At 35.6% G+C, this 20,364-nt stretch overlaps 1 protein-coding gene across 1 annotated transcript in view; it reads right to left on the bottom strand.

Moving 5' to 3' along the window:
• Positions 1-1,285: 1,285 nt before the first annotated feature.
• The window catches only part of SP3 (Sp3 transcription factor), a gene marked incomplete at both ends in the record, with an annotated part of 52,592 nt that continues 33,513 nt past the window's right edge, over positions 1,286-20,364 (bottom strand). The window contains 3 exon segments of the mRNA XM_080689378.1: positions 1,286-1,602; positions 5,710-5,906; positions 11,738-11,930. Of these exon segments, the coding sequence (XP_080545504.1) occupies positions 1,286-1,602; positions 5,710-5,906; positions 11,738-11,930 (707 nt within the window).

Below are 20,364 nucleotides of genomic sequence, written 5' to 3'. Positions count from 1 at the left end.
TTTTTGAAATAGGTGAACTGCTGCAGTTATAGGTGTACATTTAGGAAAATTGTATAGCTCTTACAAGACCAGCAATGTAACTTTATTTTGTACATTTGTAATTGAAAATATAAACAATAATTAAAAAATAAAAAGAAAATACAGCATAATAAAAAACATACATTTCTCAATTAAATGTATTGGATACATATAAATTTTAAGGGAAGAAGCAAAAAAAGAAAATGGTTGATATTTAAGTGCAGACTGACTACCTAGACAAAAAAAAAGACTTAAAAAAATATCATAAAACCTCTAGTTTTCTATGACTAACATCCATAGGGTTGGAGTATCGTCACTCACCATGGAAGTGATTTTTATGTTTGCATATGTTATACTTTACTGGTAATTTACATGATGGCTTTTAAGGCCCTGGCAGACATATGGTTTTGGACAAGATTGGATAAAAATCACTGCTAAGACGCAATACACCTTATTTTTTGGTCCTCCAATATTCAAGAAAAGGGATAATTCACTATAACATTTTCTTACCACCCAAATGCCTCAACCTATACATTTTAATTTTTTTAAACATTGGTTATATTGCCCAACTTCGTTATTGAAAGAATATTAACAAGACATTATTTTGGCAAATTAAATCTTAAACATGGCTTTTCAACAGGATTTAAAAGGTGACTATCCCTAGAGTTCCATGTTAAAATGTAGTTTTCAAAATCTTACAAGAGTAATGCTTAAAATATTGTACATAGTTAACCTAATTAAAATAATTAGCTTCAAAATGACAAATTGATAAGCTAAGTAAAGCCTACACTATGTAACATTTGCTTGGAAACTTGATTTGTCAGTTATGCATAATAAAAATTCCAGTCATCAAGAAAATTACAAAAATTTTTTATCATAACATGATTTCTTTCACCCACCAACTTTTTTTTATCTTACAATAGATAAATACCAACATGTTCTCATTTTTACACTAAACCACACAGGATTGATGCATTTGGTTAGACTACCATTCGCATTGTTAAATTCAATTTTCTCTTTATATAACTTGGTAAAATTTCATTTCCTCTAGATTCCAAAAGTACCTACAAAACCCATGCAATTTTACCATTTTTAATATACTATGGAATATCATACAAAGTAAGGCATTTCAGTGTCATGTATAACCAAGTTACTGTCAATCCAAAAATTTTTGCACATCAATAAAAAGATATCTAAGAACTTAAGAACAATATTCTTCTCACTACTGTATAAAAATAACCACAATGAATAAGTATTTGTGTAATATTTACTCCATTGTCTCATTTCCAGAAACTGTGACAAGCTGTAAAGGTATTTCAGTGTTGGTAAGGATATCTTGATTGCTGGTGGCGGAAGTATTAACAGTTCCTATCCCTGAAACAGAACCTTGTTGAATATTTGCAAGGATAAGTGTTGTTCCTCCTGCAGTAATCAAAGTATCATCTCGCCCAGCTTCCACAGATGCTAGCACTGTACTGCTAGAGTGAATAACTTTTTTATTTTGATGTGTTTTAATATGTTTGGCAAGGTGGTCACTTCTCATAAAGCGTTTTGAACATTCTGGACAAACAAATTTCTTCTCACCTGTTAAAAAAAATTTCAATTACTTAGTTTTAAAAATTCAACTTCAATAGTTAGATGGTTTCTCCTCAAACAGAACGTAAAACCATGTTTGTTTGTTTGTTTTGTTTTGCAGGTCTGGGGTTGGAACGCAGAGGCATTTGACATCTGAGCTACATCCCCTGCCAAATTTTTTATTCTTTATTTTGAAACAAGGTCTCACCGAGTTGCGAAAGGCCTCACTAAGTAGCTGAGGCTGTCCACGAACTGTCCGCCTGTCTCAGCCTCCCAAAAGCTGGGATTACAAGCGTGAAACCACCACGCCCACTTAAAACCATGTTAATTTCGTGAACTGCCCCTTTAAGAGTGCTCTTAAGGAATATTTCTCTACTTTTTAATGAAAAGCAGTCCTTAAACATTTTATGATTATATTCAAATAAGATCTTAGAACTTCAACTATGCTAGGAGCTTGAGTTGGAATTATGCCAGCTGCCAGGCATGGTAGAGCACATCTGCATTCCAGCTACTTGGGAACTGAGACAAAGACAGCAAGTTCAAACCCAGTCTGGGCAACTTACTGAGATCCTGTCTCCCAATAAAAAAAATATGAAGGGGTTGGGAAATAAATATAGCTAAGCAGGACAGTACTTGCCTAGCATGTGTAAGGTCCTACACACACACACACACACACACACAGCTATCTATAATGCACTTCTTTAAAATCTAAATAAATGTATTCATTTAAGCTCTAAAAATGTCATAATTGTGATACTAAACCTTTAACCCTTAAATATGAATTCAAGTAACAACACTGGGTACTTCTCTTTTTGTTTATGTGTGTGGTGAGGGGTTTTTCAACTTCCGGGCTACACTCCCAGACCTACTTTATACTTTTATTTGGAAACAGGGTCTCACGAAGTTGCTAAGTTGCTAAGAGCTGAGGCTGGCTTCGAACTTGTGTGATCCTCTTATCTCAGCCTCTGAAGCACTGGAATTTTAAGCGTGCGCCACCACGCCCAGCTTGGGTACTTCTAAAGTAAAGACCTAAGCTCCAGCTTTATTAAGACTAATTCCAAGAATAATGCAGATAGCTACACACCTAACATGATTTTGGCTGAACTAATCAAGAGCGAGCCTAATAAAAGATGTTAAAGGTATCGCCACATATCTAAATTTCATTTTCAGCATGAACAAAATATTTTGTGTGTGTGTGTGTGTGTGTGTGGTGCTGGGGTTCCTGGAAGCCCTTCTACCGCCGGGCTACACTCCCAGACTTATTTTTATATTTTTTAATTTGGAAGCAGGGTCTCTTAAGCCAGCGAGGCTGGCTCTGAATCAGCACGATCCTCCAGTCTCCGCCTCCCAAGCGCGGGGATTACAAGTGTGCGCCACCACGCCCGGCTGAACAAAATATTTTTAATACAAGAAACAGACCAAAATTCTATTATGTTGAAGACATATTATGCAAGAGGATTACGGAAAAGAAGGCAAGACCAACCTAAAAATGATCCAGGAGAAATCAGTAACAAATCTAATAAGTAATTTCTTCTATTTTTGCTTCAAACACCTTTTGTCTTTCATTCCAATATCTTTACTCTAGAATGGTCCTTTATCAGATCTCATATCTGAACTATAATGCAATGACATCCTAATCTTACTCTTTTCTTCAATGCCTAATTTACAAGGATTTCTATAATGTGCCCCAATCCTAATTCACAAAAATGCATTATGCAAAAAAATCTCGTCTTCACTTGTTATCACAAAATAATCTCTCAATTTTATCAGCAAACCACCATTTCTTATTGGAAGATATCCAAAGGCTCTCTTGGAAGATCAATCCTAAGAGATGTTCCATAGTTAATAGCACAAAGACCAAATGAGGTTAAAAAATGCTGTATATATATATATATATATATATATATATATATATATATATCACATCCTCCATTTAAAGATGCATGATGTGAGCTGGGTATGGTGGCGCATGCTTATAATTCCAGTACTTGGGAGGCCTGAGACAAAAGGTTTGAGACCAACCTCATCATTTAGCTAGACTCTCAACAACCTAGCAAGACACTATTTCAAAAGAAAAATCAAGCAGGGTGTGGTGGCACACGTTTATAATCCCAGTACTTGGGAGGCTGAGACAGGAAGTGTGTAGGTTCAAGAACAGTCTCAGCGATTCAGTGAGGCCTGCTTCAAAAAAAAATCAAACTGGGCTGGGGATGTGGCTCAGAATTAGAATACCCCTGGGTTCCATGCCCAGTAAACAAACAAACAAACAAACAACAAACAAACGGCAGAACCAGGGATGGTGGTGCACACCTGTAATCCCAGTATTTAGGAGGCTGAGACAGGAAGACTGATTACAGGTTCACAGTCGGCCTCAGCAACTTAGCAATGCCCTCCACAACTCAGTGAGATGCCGTTTCAAAGTAAAAAAAAGTAAAATTAGGACTGGGAGTGTAGCTCAGCAACAAAATGATCTTTGGTTCAATCCTGAATATATATATCTCTCACACACACACACACACACACACACACACACACACACACACACACACACACACACACACACACACGAGGGAATAAATGTGGGTATAGCTCAGAGACAGAATGAATGCCTCTGGGTTCACTTCCCAGTAGCCCAAAAAGGTGAATGATGTTCACTTAGCATTTAATTTTAAAGGCCTAAAATATGCTGCCTTGTAGGTACTTGTAACCTCGTTAAGCCTTTGAGTTACCTGGTAAACCAACATTTATTTGGTCAGAGACCCTTCTCCCCTATTACATTATTCCTTTTCCAACCTACTGACCAAATTAATTTCACTGAGGAAAATTCTATTATGGGGCCATCTTAAGGCCTACTGTCCCAGCTCAGTACCCAAGGATACCTGACTGTCCTCCCAAGCTCTACTACTTCTCTTTCTAGGCACATTCAACAGCCCAAACTCTAACACAAAATCCTTTCTACTTTCTTATATTGTTTGTTGCTATTTCATACAGGTTATCTCATCTGTCTAGTACATGATGAGTAAGAAATAGAAACTAAAACAAGTACAATATCTAGTATGTGTCATATATTTTAAGACTTACAATTAAGAGATAAATAGCAAAGTTAGGGACAGTTTATTTATTTAATAGAGAATTTGGACTGGAATCCAGATAAAGCAAACTTCAAAATCCATGTCTCTAGGGATTATAAATACATGATTTTTCAATTCTTCAGTGTTGAATAGAGACTGCCCAACACTTTGATCATTTAATTTTACTTAGCAACAGGAGAAAATTATTTCTAAATTATAATAAATTAGATTACAGCTTGTTCCAGGCCTAGGTCCAGGTCCTATAACAACAGCAGGACACTACATAAAAACAATGAAATAAAATAAGAGTTTTGTATCGGCAATGTCTTGGCTATTCCTCAGTTATGTTTTAGTATCTTAATCACTCAAAATAAAACAGATTAAGTAAAATTCTCAAAATTTATCATAAGAAAAGGATTTTTTTTGGTCACAGTGTTAAGAGTTAAGAAGAATAAGATGGATAAAAAATAAAGGCAGTTAAATTATTCTTTTTTTTGTTTTGTTTTGCGGTACTGGGGAATGGAACCTTCTACCTCCGAGCTCTACACCCTCAACCCTATTTTTTATTCTTTAGTTTGAAACAGGGTCTCACTGAGTTACAAAGGGCCTCACTAAGTAGCTGAGGCTGTCTGCAAACCGTGATCCACCTGTCTCGGCCTCCCAAATGATGGGATTACAAGTATGTGCCACCATGCCCAGCCTAAAGGCAGCTAATTTAAAATGTGAACAGGATAGCATAAGTACAGCTTAAGATATATAACAATGTCCACAAAAGCTAATTAAAGTCTACATAATGTAAAATTTTACTTTACAAGATAGTTCACATTAGCTTGTTCTTTGGAATTACTGTACTTATATTAGTGTTAATGGATATCAAAATTTAATGTAATTGGCCAAAGATTCAATTCAGTAAAGTAAGTTAAAGGAAGTTATATAGCCTTATAATTTATTTCTGTTAAAAGCAAATATTAGAGGCCCTGGGCTCAATATCCAGCATACACAAAAACAGTAAATAAAGCAAATCAAACATAAAAGTATTAGTAACCTGTATGTGTTCTTCTGTGCCTCTGTAATTCATCACTTCGAGTAAATCTTTTACCACAAAACATCCAGTTACAAATAAAAGGACGCTCTCCAGAATGCCAACGCAGATGCGCTCTCAGATGTGAGGTCTTCCCATAGACTTTACCACATCCTGGTATATGACAAATGTGTTGCTTCTTTTTCCCAAGATTGGTACCTCTAAAAAACACACACAGAATAATAATATATACATGATATATATATAATATATATAATATTATATATTATATATAATAATATATACATGAAAGTATTCAGATAGACATTACCATTTTTATCATATATCCTCATATTGAGTTTCAAATAGAAGATATTAATATGAAGTTAATCAGAAACCAAGACTATTTTAGTGAAAATCAAGCATAAGTTTTACATGTTAATTTTCTTCCAGAATGATTGTTGTCCAAATGTGAATATGCTCACAAATTGTGTAATTAAAAGAACACTGCAAATTTTAGAATGTACAGTAAAGCTATTCACTATTTCATCAGAACAATTCAAATATTATGTACCAGCCCAATTCAATAGTTAATTGGATGGGAAATTAATCTTTATTCAAGGAAAGTCATATCGGATAATTTTTGAAATATTCAAACAAAAGAATGCGTATTTAACTGAGCACTGATATAATTAAAAGGTAGAAAGGAATCTTAAGAAGACTTTAACATAATTTAAACATATTTTTCAAATATTTGAATGGCCGCATCCTGAATACACACTGACTTGGAGAAGGTCTAATTAAAGCTATAGTCTTAACTCGTTTAGCAGTGGATGAAATAAATACAAATAAGAATTATCTTTATAATTAAAATTATCCTACAATTAAACATGCAAAGATATCCAAAATTTTATACAAGAGATATGCCATTTTCTACACATCACAAATTTGACATTACATTTTAGTAACTGATACCAAGAACAGTGTTTGGGAGACATGTATTTAGATGAGTGAACAGAGGTATCTTAGCCTAAGCCAGAAGAAAACTTTTGATTTCAGAACTGATATTTGGACAATACTAAACACTAGAGAAATGTTTCTAAAAACAAAAAATTAGGCTTGTTACTAAATAAAAAAAAATTTTGACATGACATTTTGGACACAATAATAGCACTATAACATTGCATAAACTTTGCAATGTTCCTCTGAGATTTAAAAATAATGTACATTACCCCACAACGCCCCCTCCTCCCCCCAATCTCAGTCTAGGTGTAGTCTGTAAACCTTCCACAGCCTGTAAATCCTCCTATATACAATATACCTATCACTTTTCAAATTTTACTGGAAAAATGCATATTTCCCCACATTTATATTTTAATGTACTCACACTCAGTAGCATGTGAAATTGCCATAGGACAAACAGTGCTAAACGGTGCAGAGCTGGCTGTTAGATGCCATAGGAGTTCTGAACAGGGAGACATCAATGTGGACTCCAGTAGTTAGAGAAGGCTTCGTGGAGGAGGTGGGTAGGATTTAGATAGAAAGGAGGGAAGGCATTCCAGGCAGAGGAATAGCATAAGTAAAGACAAGGAGGAGTCATGCTGTTGTCTCAAGGGCAAGGATGTCATAATCTAACACAATTCTAGTTTCTGCTCCAGTCCACCCCCATTTTATACAACTCTTTTCAAGAGCTGGTTAGAGTGAAACAGATTTTTCTGGCTCACTTGCAATGCCAAAGTCTTATTGTTTCCATTTAATTTCGCTTTTTAAATTTTGCTTTATTCTTAAATAGCCCTAAGAAAAACAGCAATGTTTGTGGCTACTGGCATACAAACCAATTTTATATATTGCGTTCACCATAGCAATTTCACAGAGAACCCAATTCAGTTCACTTATATACTCCTGACTTCTTGCTTCTTCTCTAAGACTATGACACAGTGGATCAATGTGCTTTTGTAAACTTAAAGATGCTATTTCACAAACTTACCAAGATTTAGCTTGGAATCACTAAGAAAGCACAAGACCATAACAAATTAACAACTGAACAAATCTGGGTTCTCAAAGGACTAAGAAACTAGCAGACAAAGATATTCTCAATTGAATTATAAGGAATCAAGAGAAATATTCATTGTTTAAAAACGAGATAGGTATCTAAGAGAAAAAATAGGGGGAGGGTTGAACATATAAATACTATATAACTTAAGGACATTCAAGACTCAGGTCCAAGTTTCTCCTTAAAAGGAAAGCTGATTCAAAATAAGATCTAGATATACTACATATGGATTTATGGCATATCCTATGAAGGGAGAGAACTGAAATTTCTCAAGAACTTTCAGTAACATTTAATTATGTTTTCTTCCTGATTAACACATAATCACAGCACTAATACCTATGATATAACCTGAAAAAACTAGCAATTTTAAGTTTCTATTCTTGAGTGACTAAACTTGTTCCCAATAGTTTAACAATGACAAGAGAGTGATATAGAATAAATAATGCTAAATTCAGGGTAAAGGAGTTAAAAGTTAAATAAATCCAGTCTCTTTTGCTTAGGGTGGGAGAAATAAGATATAAACTGAAATGCTGACAAACACATTTTGCAAAATAAAATTTAGTATGGACTGATGCTTGTCCAACACAAAACCTACACAATAATGCCTTCAGAATTTTATTGGTTACAATCATCTCTTGCACTAGTCTCTGAAGTTTGAGTCTACTCAATAAATACTAGCTAAGTGAATACAAGATTTTTATATTTTAACTTTGCTCAAACAGGTAAACAAAACTTAGTTCTCAAAAATGCCTTCTTGCCCATATTTGTTTTTTTTAAAAAATGGTTGAGAAACATTCTACTTTAAAAAAAGGAAAAGAAGCCGGGCGTGGTGGCACACGCTTGTAATCCCAGCATTCGGGAGGCTGAGACCTGGAGGATCGTGGTTCACAGACAGCCTCAGCTACTTAGTGAGGCCCTCTGCAACTCAGTGAGACCCGGTTTCAAAATAAAGAATAAAAAATAGGGCAGGGGGTGTAGCTCGGAGGTCAAATGCCTCTGGGTTCCATCCCCAGACCCGCAAAAAAAAAAAAAAAAAAAAAAAAAAGAAAAAAGGAAAAGAAAGAAAACTTGTATGCTACCTATCATCTTTGCAAAACACTTTGGAATATTTTGGATTTACTATATATGCTAATGCTTCTACTGGATGCAACAATTGTCACTTTTACAAGTTTGCCTACTGCGTATAAACAAGCTGGATTTGTTCAAATGAGCTTTAAGAGAATTTTTTTTCTTAAAAATCTTGACTTTTATTGTTTATAATATATAAACTATTAAAGTGAAGTCACAAAAGTACTAGGAAAAAAAATACCTGAATATTTTTATAAATCTTGGGACAGGGACAGCTTTTAACAGCATGACAACAAGGCATTTAATAAAAGATTGACCAATTTAAATTTTTTGTATAAAAAAAGTTTGCAACCTGCAAATGATATAATTCATTTACTTGTATAACAATACATTTTGCAATAAAGTTGAAGGCAATATAAAACTGAAAAAATATTCACTCGTGAGTTATTACAAAAATTAACAGATCCACAAAAGACAAAAGAAACAATTCATAAAAGTAATTTTAAAATGGTAAAATAACAACCAAACAATGTTCAACCTCACCAACTAAAAATATATGATGAAAATGCATTGTGGATGTAGGAAAGCAGGTACTCTAATACACTACTGGTGGGAACAAAAATTGATATAACCTTTCTAGCTGACAATTCCTTTTGACCCAGCAATTCTATTTCTGTCAACTTATAATAATGAGATAACCAGGTAAATGTGCAAACATGTATGTGTGAATTATAACAAAAAGAAATGTTAATTACACATCCATACAATAGAGTACTATACATTTATTTAAAAAAAAAAATACAGACTAGACTTGGAAATATGGTCACAAAAATTTTCAAAACAAGAGACATGTAAAACAGTAAGATGAGTCTACTTTAAAAGATATATAGAGATATCTAGAAGGATACATACAAAAATGTTACTGTGATTATCCTGAAGTGGAATAGTATTTTGGTGGGTTTTTTTAAATATTCTATATCCCTGACTTTTTAGAAGCACGTGTTTAATGAACAAATTGAAGTTTTTTGTTATTGTTGGGTATTTTTTTTTTGAAGGGGGTGGTACTGGGGATTGAACCCAGAGGTGTTCTACCTCTGAGGCACATCTCCAGCCCTATTTTATTTTTAAATTTTGAAGCAGAGTTTCATCAATTTGATGAGAACCTCGATAAATTGCTGAGGCTGGCGTAAAACCTGTGATACTCCTATTAGCCTCCCAAGTAGTACAAGTATGATTATAGGCATGAGCCACCACACCTGGCTTAAAGAGTTTTACTCTAAAAAGTAAAATATAGGCCAGGCCTCAATCTCTAATTATGTTGACTTCCATATAAAAGTTACCTTGAAAGCTCCTCTAAAAATGAGAGTAAACTTCAAGAAAGTTATTGATCAGCCAGAATTTCTTTTTTTTTTAAACAAATAATCACAATAAATGCAAACCTCTATAGATCAGATGCAAAGAGACAGTACATATAATGGTTATGGCTCTAGAGTAGCTAGGTCCAAATCCCAACCACGTGTGCTCTTTGAAGTCATTCTGTCTTATAGCTATGTCTCATAAAACTGCCCGAGATATAGTAAGTATTCAACATTGTCATCATCACCACCACCATCATCATCAGTAGTAGTAGTAATAGTAGTAGTAGTAGTAATAGTAGTAGTAGTAGTGATAATAGTATGGCAAATATGCTGGCCACTGTACAAATCAGCTAATAAAACCAACCCAAAGGGGCAGACAGAAAGATGACTGAGCTTGTAAATAAATTGTGTGTGTGTGTGTGTGTGTGTGTGTGTGTGTGTGTGTGTGTATGTATGTATGTATTGAATAGTATATTTCGTTTAGCTAAAACAGTACATAGAAAAATACATTAAGGACTTTTACTATAACACAGGATTTGGTTAGTAAAGCTTTAGAATTCTCTTAGTTTTTGCTCTCTTAAGTATTTCAAATCTGTACAAAAAGGTACCACAACAATTAAATCTTATAAAACTTTATATTACTAATAAGAAATGCATCCCTACCTATCCATTTGGTGACTTCTACCTTAATCCCACCTTACCTGCTATTATGGCTATGTGAGTTTTTGTCAATGTTTGCCTAATAAATCTGTTTTCATCCAATGTCTTCAACATTACTGAGTCAATTATTTGAGGTATTATTCTTCTTCAATAATCAAGTAGAATAGATTTATGGTTTTAAAAATATATATGTGATCTGAGTCACAATCTCTTAATGCTTAATTCATCTACACTTAACTGATTGTTTGAGTTTATTCCTGCCATGTTATTCTTAGTGTTTTTTTTTGGTTTTTGGTTTTTTCTTTGGTGGTACTGGGGTTCCTGGAAGCCCTTTTACCTCCGGGCTACACTCCCAGACTTATTTTATATATTTTTTTATTTGGAAACAGGGCCTCTTAAGCCAGCGCGATCCTCCTGTCTCCGCCTTCCAAGCGCAGATTACAAGCATGCGCCACCACGCCTGGCCCTTAGTGTTTATTTTTAACACTGAATATTATTTTTTTTTAAAAAGCCCATCAAGTCACTTTTTTCCCATTTCTGCTGAAAATAAAATGTTTATCAACTATTTCTGATATTATTAACATGATTCTCAAATTAAGAATAAATTATGCTTTTAGGCAAAACCCACCACTAGTTTGCAACATTGGCTTGTAAATTTTACATGTTATATTGTTTTTAAAAAAAACTCTAAATAATTTTATTGTTTAGGCATTCAGATCTGAAAACTCAATTTCATGGTTTTTTCCCTAACTTTTGCCACACTCATACAGTCACACTCCCAAAATGATCATGTAATGAATAATTTCCCATAATTAAGTGATATGACATGCAGTATTTCAAAAATTAGAATGATGATATTAACACTCTTAAAAAAAAGAAAAAAAAAAAAAGAGTATGGTTCATGTTTGCCTACCTCCCGCCACCTTCTTTACAGTTGGGACAGGTGCAAGCTACCCTCCGAAGTCTTTTTCCTTCCTGATGTTGTTGGTCCCCTTCTTCATCTACCACTTGTACTCTTAAGTGTGTTAGGTCATTGGTATTCAGTGTAGAATCACCACTGAGCTGCCACTCTTCAGGATCAGGTTCTTCTTCCTTGATCCTAATATCTAAGAAAAAAGAAAACAACAAATATAAATGAGAAGCAGCCCACTGGCCTAGAAACCAAGCACAAGATATAAATTTCTTCTTTATTTCTTCTTTTTTTTTTTTTTTTTTTTTTTTTGCATACTGGAGATTGAACCTAGAGTCCTTCTACCTCTGAACTACATCTCCAGCCCTTTTTATTCCCTCCTTAGAAACTTCTTACTAAGTTGTGGTGGTCCTCCCTAAGTAGCTGAGGCTGGCTATGAACCTGCAATCCTCCTGTCTCAGCCTTCCAAGTATTGGGATTACAACCATGCGCTACCAAAACTCAACAGATCTGAACTTCTTTAAGATAAAGTGAAGTCGTGCGTGGTGGCGCATGCTTATGATCCCAGCATTCGGGAGGCTGAGACTGGAGGACTGTGGTTTACAGACAGCCTCAGCTACTTAGTGAGGCCCTCTGCAACTTAGTGAGACCCTGTTTCAAAATAAAGAATTAAAAAAAAAAAAAAATAGGGCTGGGGGTATAGCTCAGAGGTCAAATGCCCCTGGGTTCCATCCCCAAACCTGCCAAAATAAAAAAAGATAAAGTGAGTATTATTATGAAATATGAGAAAATCATCTATTACATGTAGAACATAAAATCACTACTCCTTGTGGCTTATTCCTTCCAACAATTTCTTTTATTCTAAATATCAGACATAAAGTTAAAAAAGGGAACAGAGCCAGAAGGACAGCTTACTTTTTTAAGGATTCAATAATAGTGAAAATTCAAAAATAATTGTTCAATTAGTCAATAAATCCAATGGTCAATTCAGACTGAAACAAATTCTAATACCTTTAATATGTTTAACAACTTGCAGAATTCACAACTTGTATCCATCCTGCCTATCTGTAGGTATTATATGAAATGCAAGAAAAGGATAACATTTAACTGACACCTACTCACAAACTTGTAATCTCAGTACTAGGGAGGCTGAAACAAGGATCACAGGTACATGGCCAGCCTCTGCAACTTTTGAGACCGTTTCAAAATAAAAGATAAAATAGAGCTAGGGATGTCGCTCAGAGGTAGAACATCCCTAGATTCAATCTCCAGTACATACGTACATACGTACATACATACATATATACATACATACGCACGCTAGGGATATAGCTCAGAGGTAGAACAGCCCTGGGTTCAATCCCCAGTACTAAAGAGGAAATTTTTTTTCCTTTTAAATGTATTTTATAGTTGCTAATACTTAAGGCAAAAATAGCCTTAAAAATTAAATGTGGTGGGCAACATACACCTCAGTGGTAGCACATGTGTTTAGCATGTGTTAGACCTTCCATTCCTGGCATGGAAAAAAACAAACCCTCAAATGTACCTGAATTTACAGTACTGAAATTAGAATGTATAACCAATTAAAAAAAAAAAATTCCTCTAACAGCCTAACACTATTTTATAATGACCACACAAAGAATCAAGGGAAAAAAGGCAATTCTGGCCGGGGCAACAGGGTGCATAGTGATAATATTCAGTGCAACAGGAACTAGTGAAGAAGGTCTAGGTGGAAAAGAAAGTTAATTTCAATGTTGAAGGTCACTGAGTTTGAATTATTTGTGAGATATACCAGTAAAGAAGCTAGGCAAGTATGAAGCTCCGAATGGTATATGAAAGACATAGAGCTGGGAGTTATCAGTATATGGACAGTGGCAGGGCATAGCATTCCAGACCATGAAGAGGATGACGAGAGAAGGTGGTCTATGAGGAACACAAAGATTTAAGGGAGAAGAGAGCAGCCAAAAATTGCTACCATAAAGGAAAAGAAAAGAATGTGTTTGAAGAAAAGTAGATAGCAAGTGCTGTAGGATAAATTAAGAAAGAAACCAACTAAATAAGTGAGGAAGAAGCCTGTTGTGGTAGCACACCTGTAATCCTAGTACTTGGGAGACAGAAGGATGACAGATTCCAATCTACCCTCAGCAACTTAGTGACACCCTGTTTCCAAATAAAAATATGAAAGAAAAAAAACACCAAGGTTGAGGGTAAACTTGGAGGTAGAATGCTCCTTGGATTCAATCCCTAGTACTACCCCCCCCAAAAAAAAGGTGAGAAGTATTAACAGTAAGTATAGACACTTTTCCATGAGGTTTGGTTTAAAAAAAAAAAAGGCAAGAGAAGATAAAGGGGAACACAAGGAAGGGGGGGGGGGAGTTGTTTTGTTTCAAAAAAATGAAAAGAAAAGAAAATGCTTTTAAGACACTACTACTACTACAGAGAGGCACTGTATTTCCTAAAAGTCAGTAGATGATAATCCAGACCACTACAGGTTTAGCTGATGATATAAAGCCACCTTTTACTGTTGGACGAAGTATGAAAAAACAAGGGTATATTCAACTCATTTAATAGGTATGCATTCATAATTATCTACTATATGCCCAGATACAGAGTGAATTTCATTTGGTAGCTGGAAAATAAGGGCAAAGTGAAGGAGATCCAATCTGTTTTACCTTTGTAATCAGGTACCCAACAGTATCATGGCAAAACATGACACAAATATTGCACAGTAATAAGTTTTTACAAGTTGAATAAGAGAGCAAACAGGTATGACATATATAGATTTCGGTGAATTTTTAACCCATAAAAGGAATTTTACCAAATGTTTTAAAACTGCTCATTTTAGTTTCATTTTCTTTTTTAGGGTATCAGGGATTGAACCCAGGGGCATTCTACCTCTGACCTATACAGTCAACCATTTTTTGTTTTTTTTTTTAATTATTTTTTATTTCGAAACAGGGTGTCCTTAAATTACAAAAAGTGACCTTAAACCTGCAATCCTCCTATCCTGGTCTCCCAAGTACTAGGACTACAGACATGCACCACCATGCCCAGCTAGTGTAATTTTCTTTCTTCTACAAGTATTTATTCAAAATTATTTGTGATAAGATGGTGAGAGAAAGTGGGGGCAAAATATTAATATCAAATATAGATGCAGAAATCTAGACAGGACTTACAAAAAGAAATACAAGCCAGGCATGATGGTGCACACCTGTAATCCCAGTACATGGGAGGCTGAGGCAGGAAGACTGCAAATCTGAAGCCAGCTTCCATACTTAGGGAGACTGTATCAAAAACAGAGTGGAGGAGGTGCAGGGGATATAGTCTGGAGTAAGAATGAAGGAAGAGATACAGATGATCCAATCTGACCAAGGGGATGAAGGTATCTTAGGACATTCTTGGTCTTCCCTATTGCCAAATCTTTTACTGAACCCTACAAAACATACTTAAAGAATGCACCATAGAAACGGCTACTTACAACTTAGTTTTCTTATTGCATCTGGATAAACCATAGGCATATAGAACTTAATAGGTCCAAACCGAATACATTTTGTCTATACCCCAATTTTTCTCCTTAAAAGGGCAGTGTCTTAGAAGAGACACCAGTAGAGTATGGGAAGAAGATAAAGGGGAGGATGAAGGGCAAAGGAAGGAAATGGGGAATTACTTGATTGAAGCAAGCTAAATGCGTGTACAAATATGCCACAATGAAAGCCAGGTGTGATTACAGGTGGCACACACCTGTAATCCCAGTTCTTGGGAGGCTGAGAGAGGAAGACTGCAGGTTCTAAGTAAGCCTCAGGAACTCAATGAGGCTCTCAGCAACTTAGTAAAACCCTGTTTCTAAATAAAAAAATAAAATAGCTCTGGGTAGAAGGACTCTGGGTTCCAACCTCTAGTATGAAAAAAAAAAAGCCACTATAAAACCCACTAACCTGTATAATTATTAGACAACACTAAGGATTGTGTTACAGCATCTCCTTGATGATAATCAATTTAACTCTTCAAACTATCAGCTTCAGGTAAGTCCAAGGCCATTTCAGGCTCTGATCTCTCCTTTTCTCCCATACATCTTTTACTCAATTTCCCAATTTTTCTTCTAAATAAAAATCTAAGTGATAGCATGCATGTGTAATCTCAATACATGAGAGGCTGAGACAGGAGAATTGGAGGTTGAGGACAGTCTCAGCAACTTAGACCCTGTTTCAAATAAAAAATAAAATAGAGCTAGGGCTGTAGCTCCTGGGTTCAATCCCCAGTAAGATACACACACACTCTCACACACACCCCTAATTCTATCACTTTTCCTTTTTTTTTTTTTTTTTTTTGGCGGCTCTGGGGATGGAACCCAGAGGCATTTGACCTCCGAGCTATACCCCCTACCCAATTTTTTTATTCTTTAATTTGAAAGAGGGTCTCACTGAGTTGCGGAGGGCCTACCACGATCCTCAGGTCTCAGCCTCCCAAATGCTGGGATTACAAGCATGCGCCACCACACCTGGCTCTAATTCTATCACTTTTCTGATTCAACACTAAATCTCAATTTTTCCCAGGATAAAGTCCAAACACGTTAACTTGGTATTTACTTTAGCTCCACCCTGCTTTTCTAACTTTAACATTAAAACCCTGAAATTCTTAGCATTGTTAGAACATATATCCTTTCCCAATGTCATTATCTTTGCACAAGCTACACCGTTTACCTAGGCTGTTCTCTAGCTTTTTTGTTCTTCATTTAACTAACTTCTATTTAATCTTTAATTTGAAAGTTATCTCCTTCACATATGCTTATGTAGAATTATAACGATTTTTTCATACATTCCTTTAGAGAATGCTTCACTCAGAAGGGCCCAGAAAATAAACCTGACTAAATGAACCAACTTTCCTTAAGAAATAATTTGTAATTATCAGTAATAATCTACATGGCAAAATTGTCTTCTACTTCTATATGCTCTATGTATAAAAACAGTTTCACATAAGAACCAACTCATATAGATAGGAATAAAGTGCTCACTAAAGGAGGAGACGAAATATTATTGCCCAACAAATAATGCCAACAACTTTAAATTATTAAACTTTTTAGTATGCATCTGGATAATTTTAGAATGTTAATCATAAAATCAATTAGTACTTAATCCTCCTTTGCTAAATGCGTACCAATTTAATACAGATACAGGATCAAAATCCCTAATCCAAAATTCCAAAATGTAAAGTGCTCCAAAATCTCAAGTTTTAGATTTAAGCATTTGAGATACTCCACTGGTAAATTCCATCAAATACTAATACAAAACCCCAAACAGTACCCAATCTGAAGCACTTCTGGACCCAAGCGTGAGAGACACTCCGCCTATACCTTAGAAGTAAGTTTTCAGTTCTAGGCAATCAAGTTTACATTTTCCTCAGTGCCTTAGAGTAAGTAACAGAAAACCATTTCTGAGAAATCTAACTGATTATAAGGCTCAGAAGAAAGAGAAATAATAATACACCAATATGGTCGATAAAGTGTGAAAAGGCACTAAACATTACTTATCAAGTAAAAATGTAATTCACAATGACATACCATTACGTGTCCACCAGAATGACTAAAAATTTTAAAACAGACCCTATCAATTGTTGGCAAAGTGGAGCAAGTGACACTTCCACATTGCTGGTGGGTTTGTAAATCAGTACAATCATACTGGGAAAAAGTACAAGCCAACCATGGCATGCATGCCTGTAAATCCTATATTTGAGAGGCTGACACAACAGGAGGATCGCAAGTTTAAGGCCAGCGTAAGCAATTTATTGAGACCCTGCTTCAAAATAAAAATAAAAAAGGGTTGAGGTTGTAGCTCAGAATGCCCCTGAGTTCAATCCCCAGTACCAAAAAAGAGTACAAAATTCACAGCAACATTATAACCAAATAAATTAGGATCAACCCATATCTCCCCTAGTATTGAAACAGAAAATCATGATATATTCATTTGTATAATGGAATATGTTAAATAAAAATTAACAAGTTATATGCAATAACAGGAGTGAAACTATTTGAACAAAGGAAATTAAACATCTATACATACTCTTCTTTCTACTTATACATATATAAATACATATATTTCACCCCATGCATACAAAAAATAGTATCAGGTGATTGTTGATGTACATCAATTAAAAATTCCATTTATATAAAATTCAAAACAATAAGCAATGATTCCAACTACATGAATCAGTGGTTGCCAAGAAAAAGGGAGGGGGTGATTAGGCAGTAATGATAATATTTGGCCAAACCTACAGAATACAAACCACCAAGAGAATCCTAATGCAGAGTATGAGCTTTGGGTGATGATCTTTCAGCATAGGCATCATGTGAAATTACCATACTACTTTTGTAGGGGATGTTAATATATTGGAGGAGGTTGGGGGAGGCAGAGGATATATAAGATATTTCTCAACTTTCCTTTCAAATTTTACTGAAAACCAAAAACTGCTCTTAAAAATTTTAAGTTTTTAAAAGAAGAGGAAGATCCCTCTAGTAACAGAATAGTAATGTCTTTTTCTGAGAGGAATAATGAGAAGTATAGAAAGATTTCTGAGTTGCTAATAATTTCCAACGTCTTAATCTGAAATCAATTTCTTGACAATGTGTTCATTTTATAAAATTTTATCATTATAAACATATAATTGAAAATTTTCCTGGATACTATATCAATATAAGGACTATTATAAAGTATTTTTATATGAGATTACTTAGGAATTTTTAAATACAACCAATTTTTTTTTGCTGTGGCTTCATCTCTAGTTCCCACATAGCTATCTATTCCTTTATTCATAGATAAACACCAACAAAACCTTAAAATTAGCCGGGCAATGCTTGTAATCCCCGCACTTGGGAGGCTGAGACAGGAGGATCATGCAGGTTCGTAGCCAGTCTCAGCTGGCTTAAAAGACCCTGTTTCCAAATAAAATATAAAATAGGTCTGGGAGTGTAGCCCAGAGGTAGAAGGCCCCTGGGTTCCATCCCCAGTACCACCACCAAAAAAAAAAAAAAAAAAACCCCTTAAAATTAAATCTGATAAGAAAATTAAGTCCAGCCAGGCGTGGTGGCACACACTTGTAATCCCAGCATTCGGAAGGATCAAAGTTTGCCAACAGTCTCAGATACCCAGTGAGGCCCTTTGCAACTCAGTGAGACCCTGTTTCAAAATAAGGAATAAAAAATAGGGGCGGGGTGTAGCTCAAAGGAAGCCCCTGGCTTCCATCCCCAGTACTGCCAAAAAAAAAAAAAAAATTAAGTTGAGATTTAGAATATAATTTTAGTCTCTCAACAAACAAGAGGCTACAGTGTGCCAATCACTGTCCTAGGTTCTAAGGAAAAAGTAGTTAACATTAAACTAATGCCTCTTACAAAGTTTCCTTTTAACTGAAAGACAGAACAAGTAAGTAAAAAGATTATACTTCAAGTGGTGATTACGTGTTTTCAAGTAAAGCAGGATAAAGTATAGGAAGTGAAAGGGAATAGCTGCTATTTTCTTTTCTTGAGACAGGGCTTCACTATATTGCCCAGGCTACCTTCAAACTAGCAATCCTCCCACCTCAACCTGTGTGGCTGGGATTACCACTGTACCTAGCTAGTGGTTGCTATTTTAACTAGGATGAACAAGACAGGTGTGGTGGTGCATGCTTGTAATCCCCGTACTTAGGAGGATGATTGCAGGTTCAAGGATAGCCTCAGCAAGTCGTAGACTCTAATCAACCTGCTTCAAAATAAAATCAAACCAGAGCTAGGGTTGTAGCTTGCCCTGGACTCAATCCCCAATACCACCAAAAGAAAAAAAAAAAAAATTCTTTTAAAAATTATAACCATACCTGGCATGGCAATTATACCTGTAATCCAGTACTTGAGACAGGAGGATCACTGGCTCAAGGACAGCCTCGGCAATATAGTGAGACTCTCAGTAACCTAGCAAGACCCTATTTCAAAACACAAAAATAAGCTGGGCATGGTGGCACATGCTTGTAACCCCAGTATGGGAGACTGAAAGAGAAGTATCGCCGGTTCACAGCCAGTCTCAGCTACTCAGGTCCTCTGCAACCTAGTGAGGTCCTGTTTTAAAATAAAGGATAAAAAAAAAAAAAAAAAAAAAAGGGAGGGAGGGAGGGTTTAGCTCCAGGTAGAATGCCCCTTGGTTCAATACCCCCACACACATACACACACAGGGGGGCATGGTCACGCAGGGAAGATCTGGGTTTGCCACCAGCCTCACTTACTTAGTGAGGCCTTCTAAAACTTACTAAGACCCTGTTTCAAAAATAAAGAATAAAGCCAGGCATGGTGGCGCACACTTGTAATTCCAGCACTTGGGAGGCTGAGACAGGAGGATTACAAGTTCAAAGCCAGCCTAAGTTACTTAGTGAGACTCTCAGCAACTTAGTGAGACCCTGTTTCCAAATAAATTATAAAATAAATAAAAAACTGGCTGGGGGTGTAGCTTGAAGGTAGAATGCTCCTGGGTTCAATCCCCAGCACCATACAAAAAAATAATAAAGAAAAAAAGACTGGAGATATAAAGAGGTAGAGTGCCCCTAGGTTCAATCCTCAGTCACACACACACACACACACACACACACACACACACACACGCACGCACACACAC

The sequence above is a fragment of the Muscardinus avellanarius genome (assembly GCF_963383645.1).
Source record: "Muscardinus avellanarius genome assembly, chromosome: 2".
NCBI classification, from domain to species: domain Eukaryota; kingdom Metazoa; phylum Chordata; class Mammalia; order Rodentia; family Gliridae; genus Muscardinus; species Muscardinus avellanarius.
Note: the sequence above shows the minus strand (reverse complement) of the source record. Positions and strands in the feature narration are given on the sequence as shown.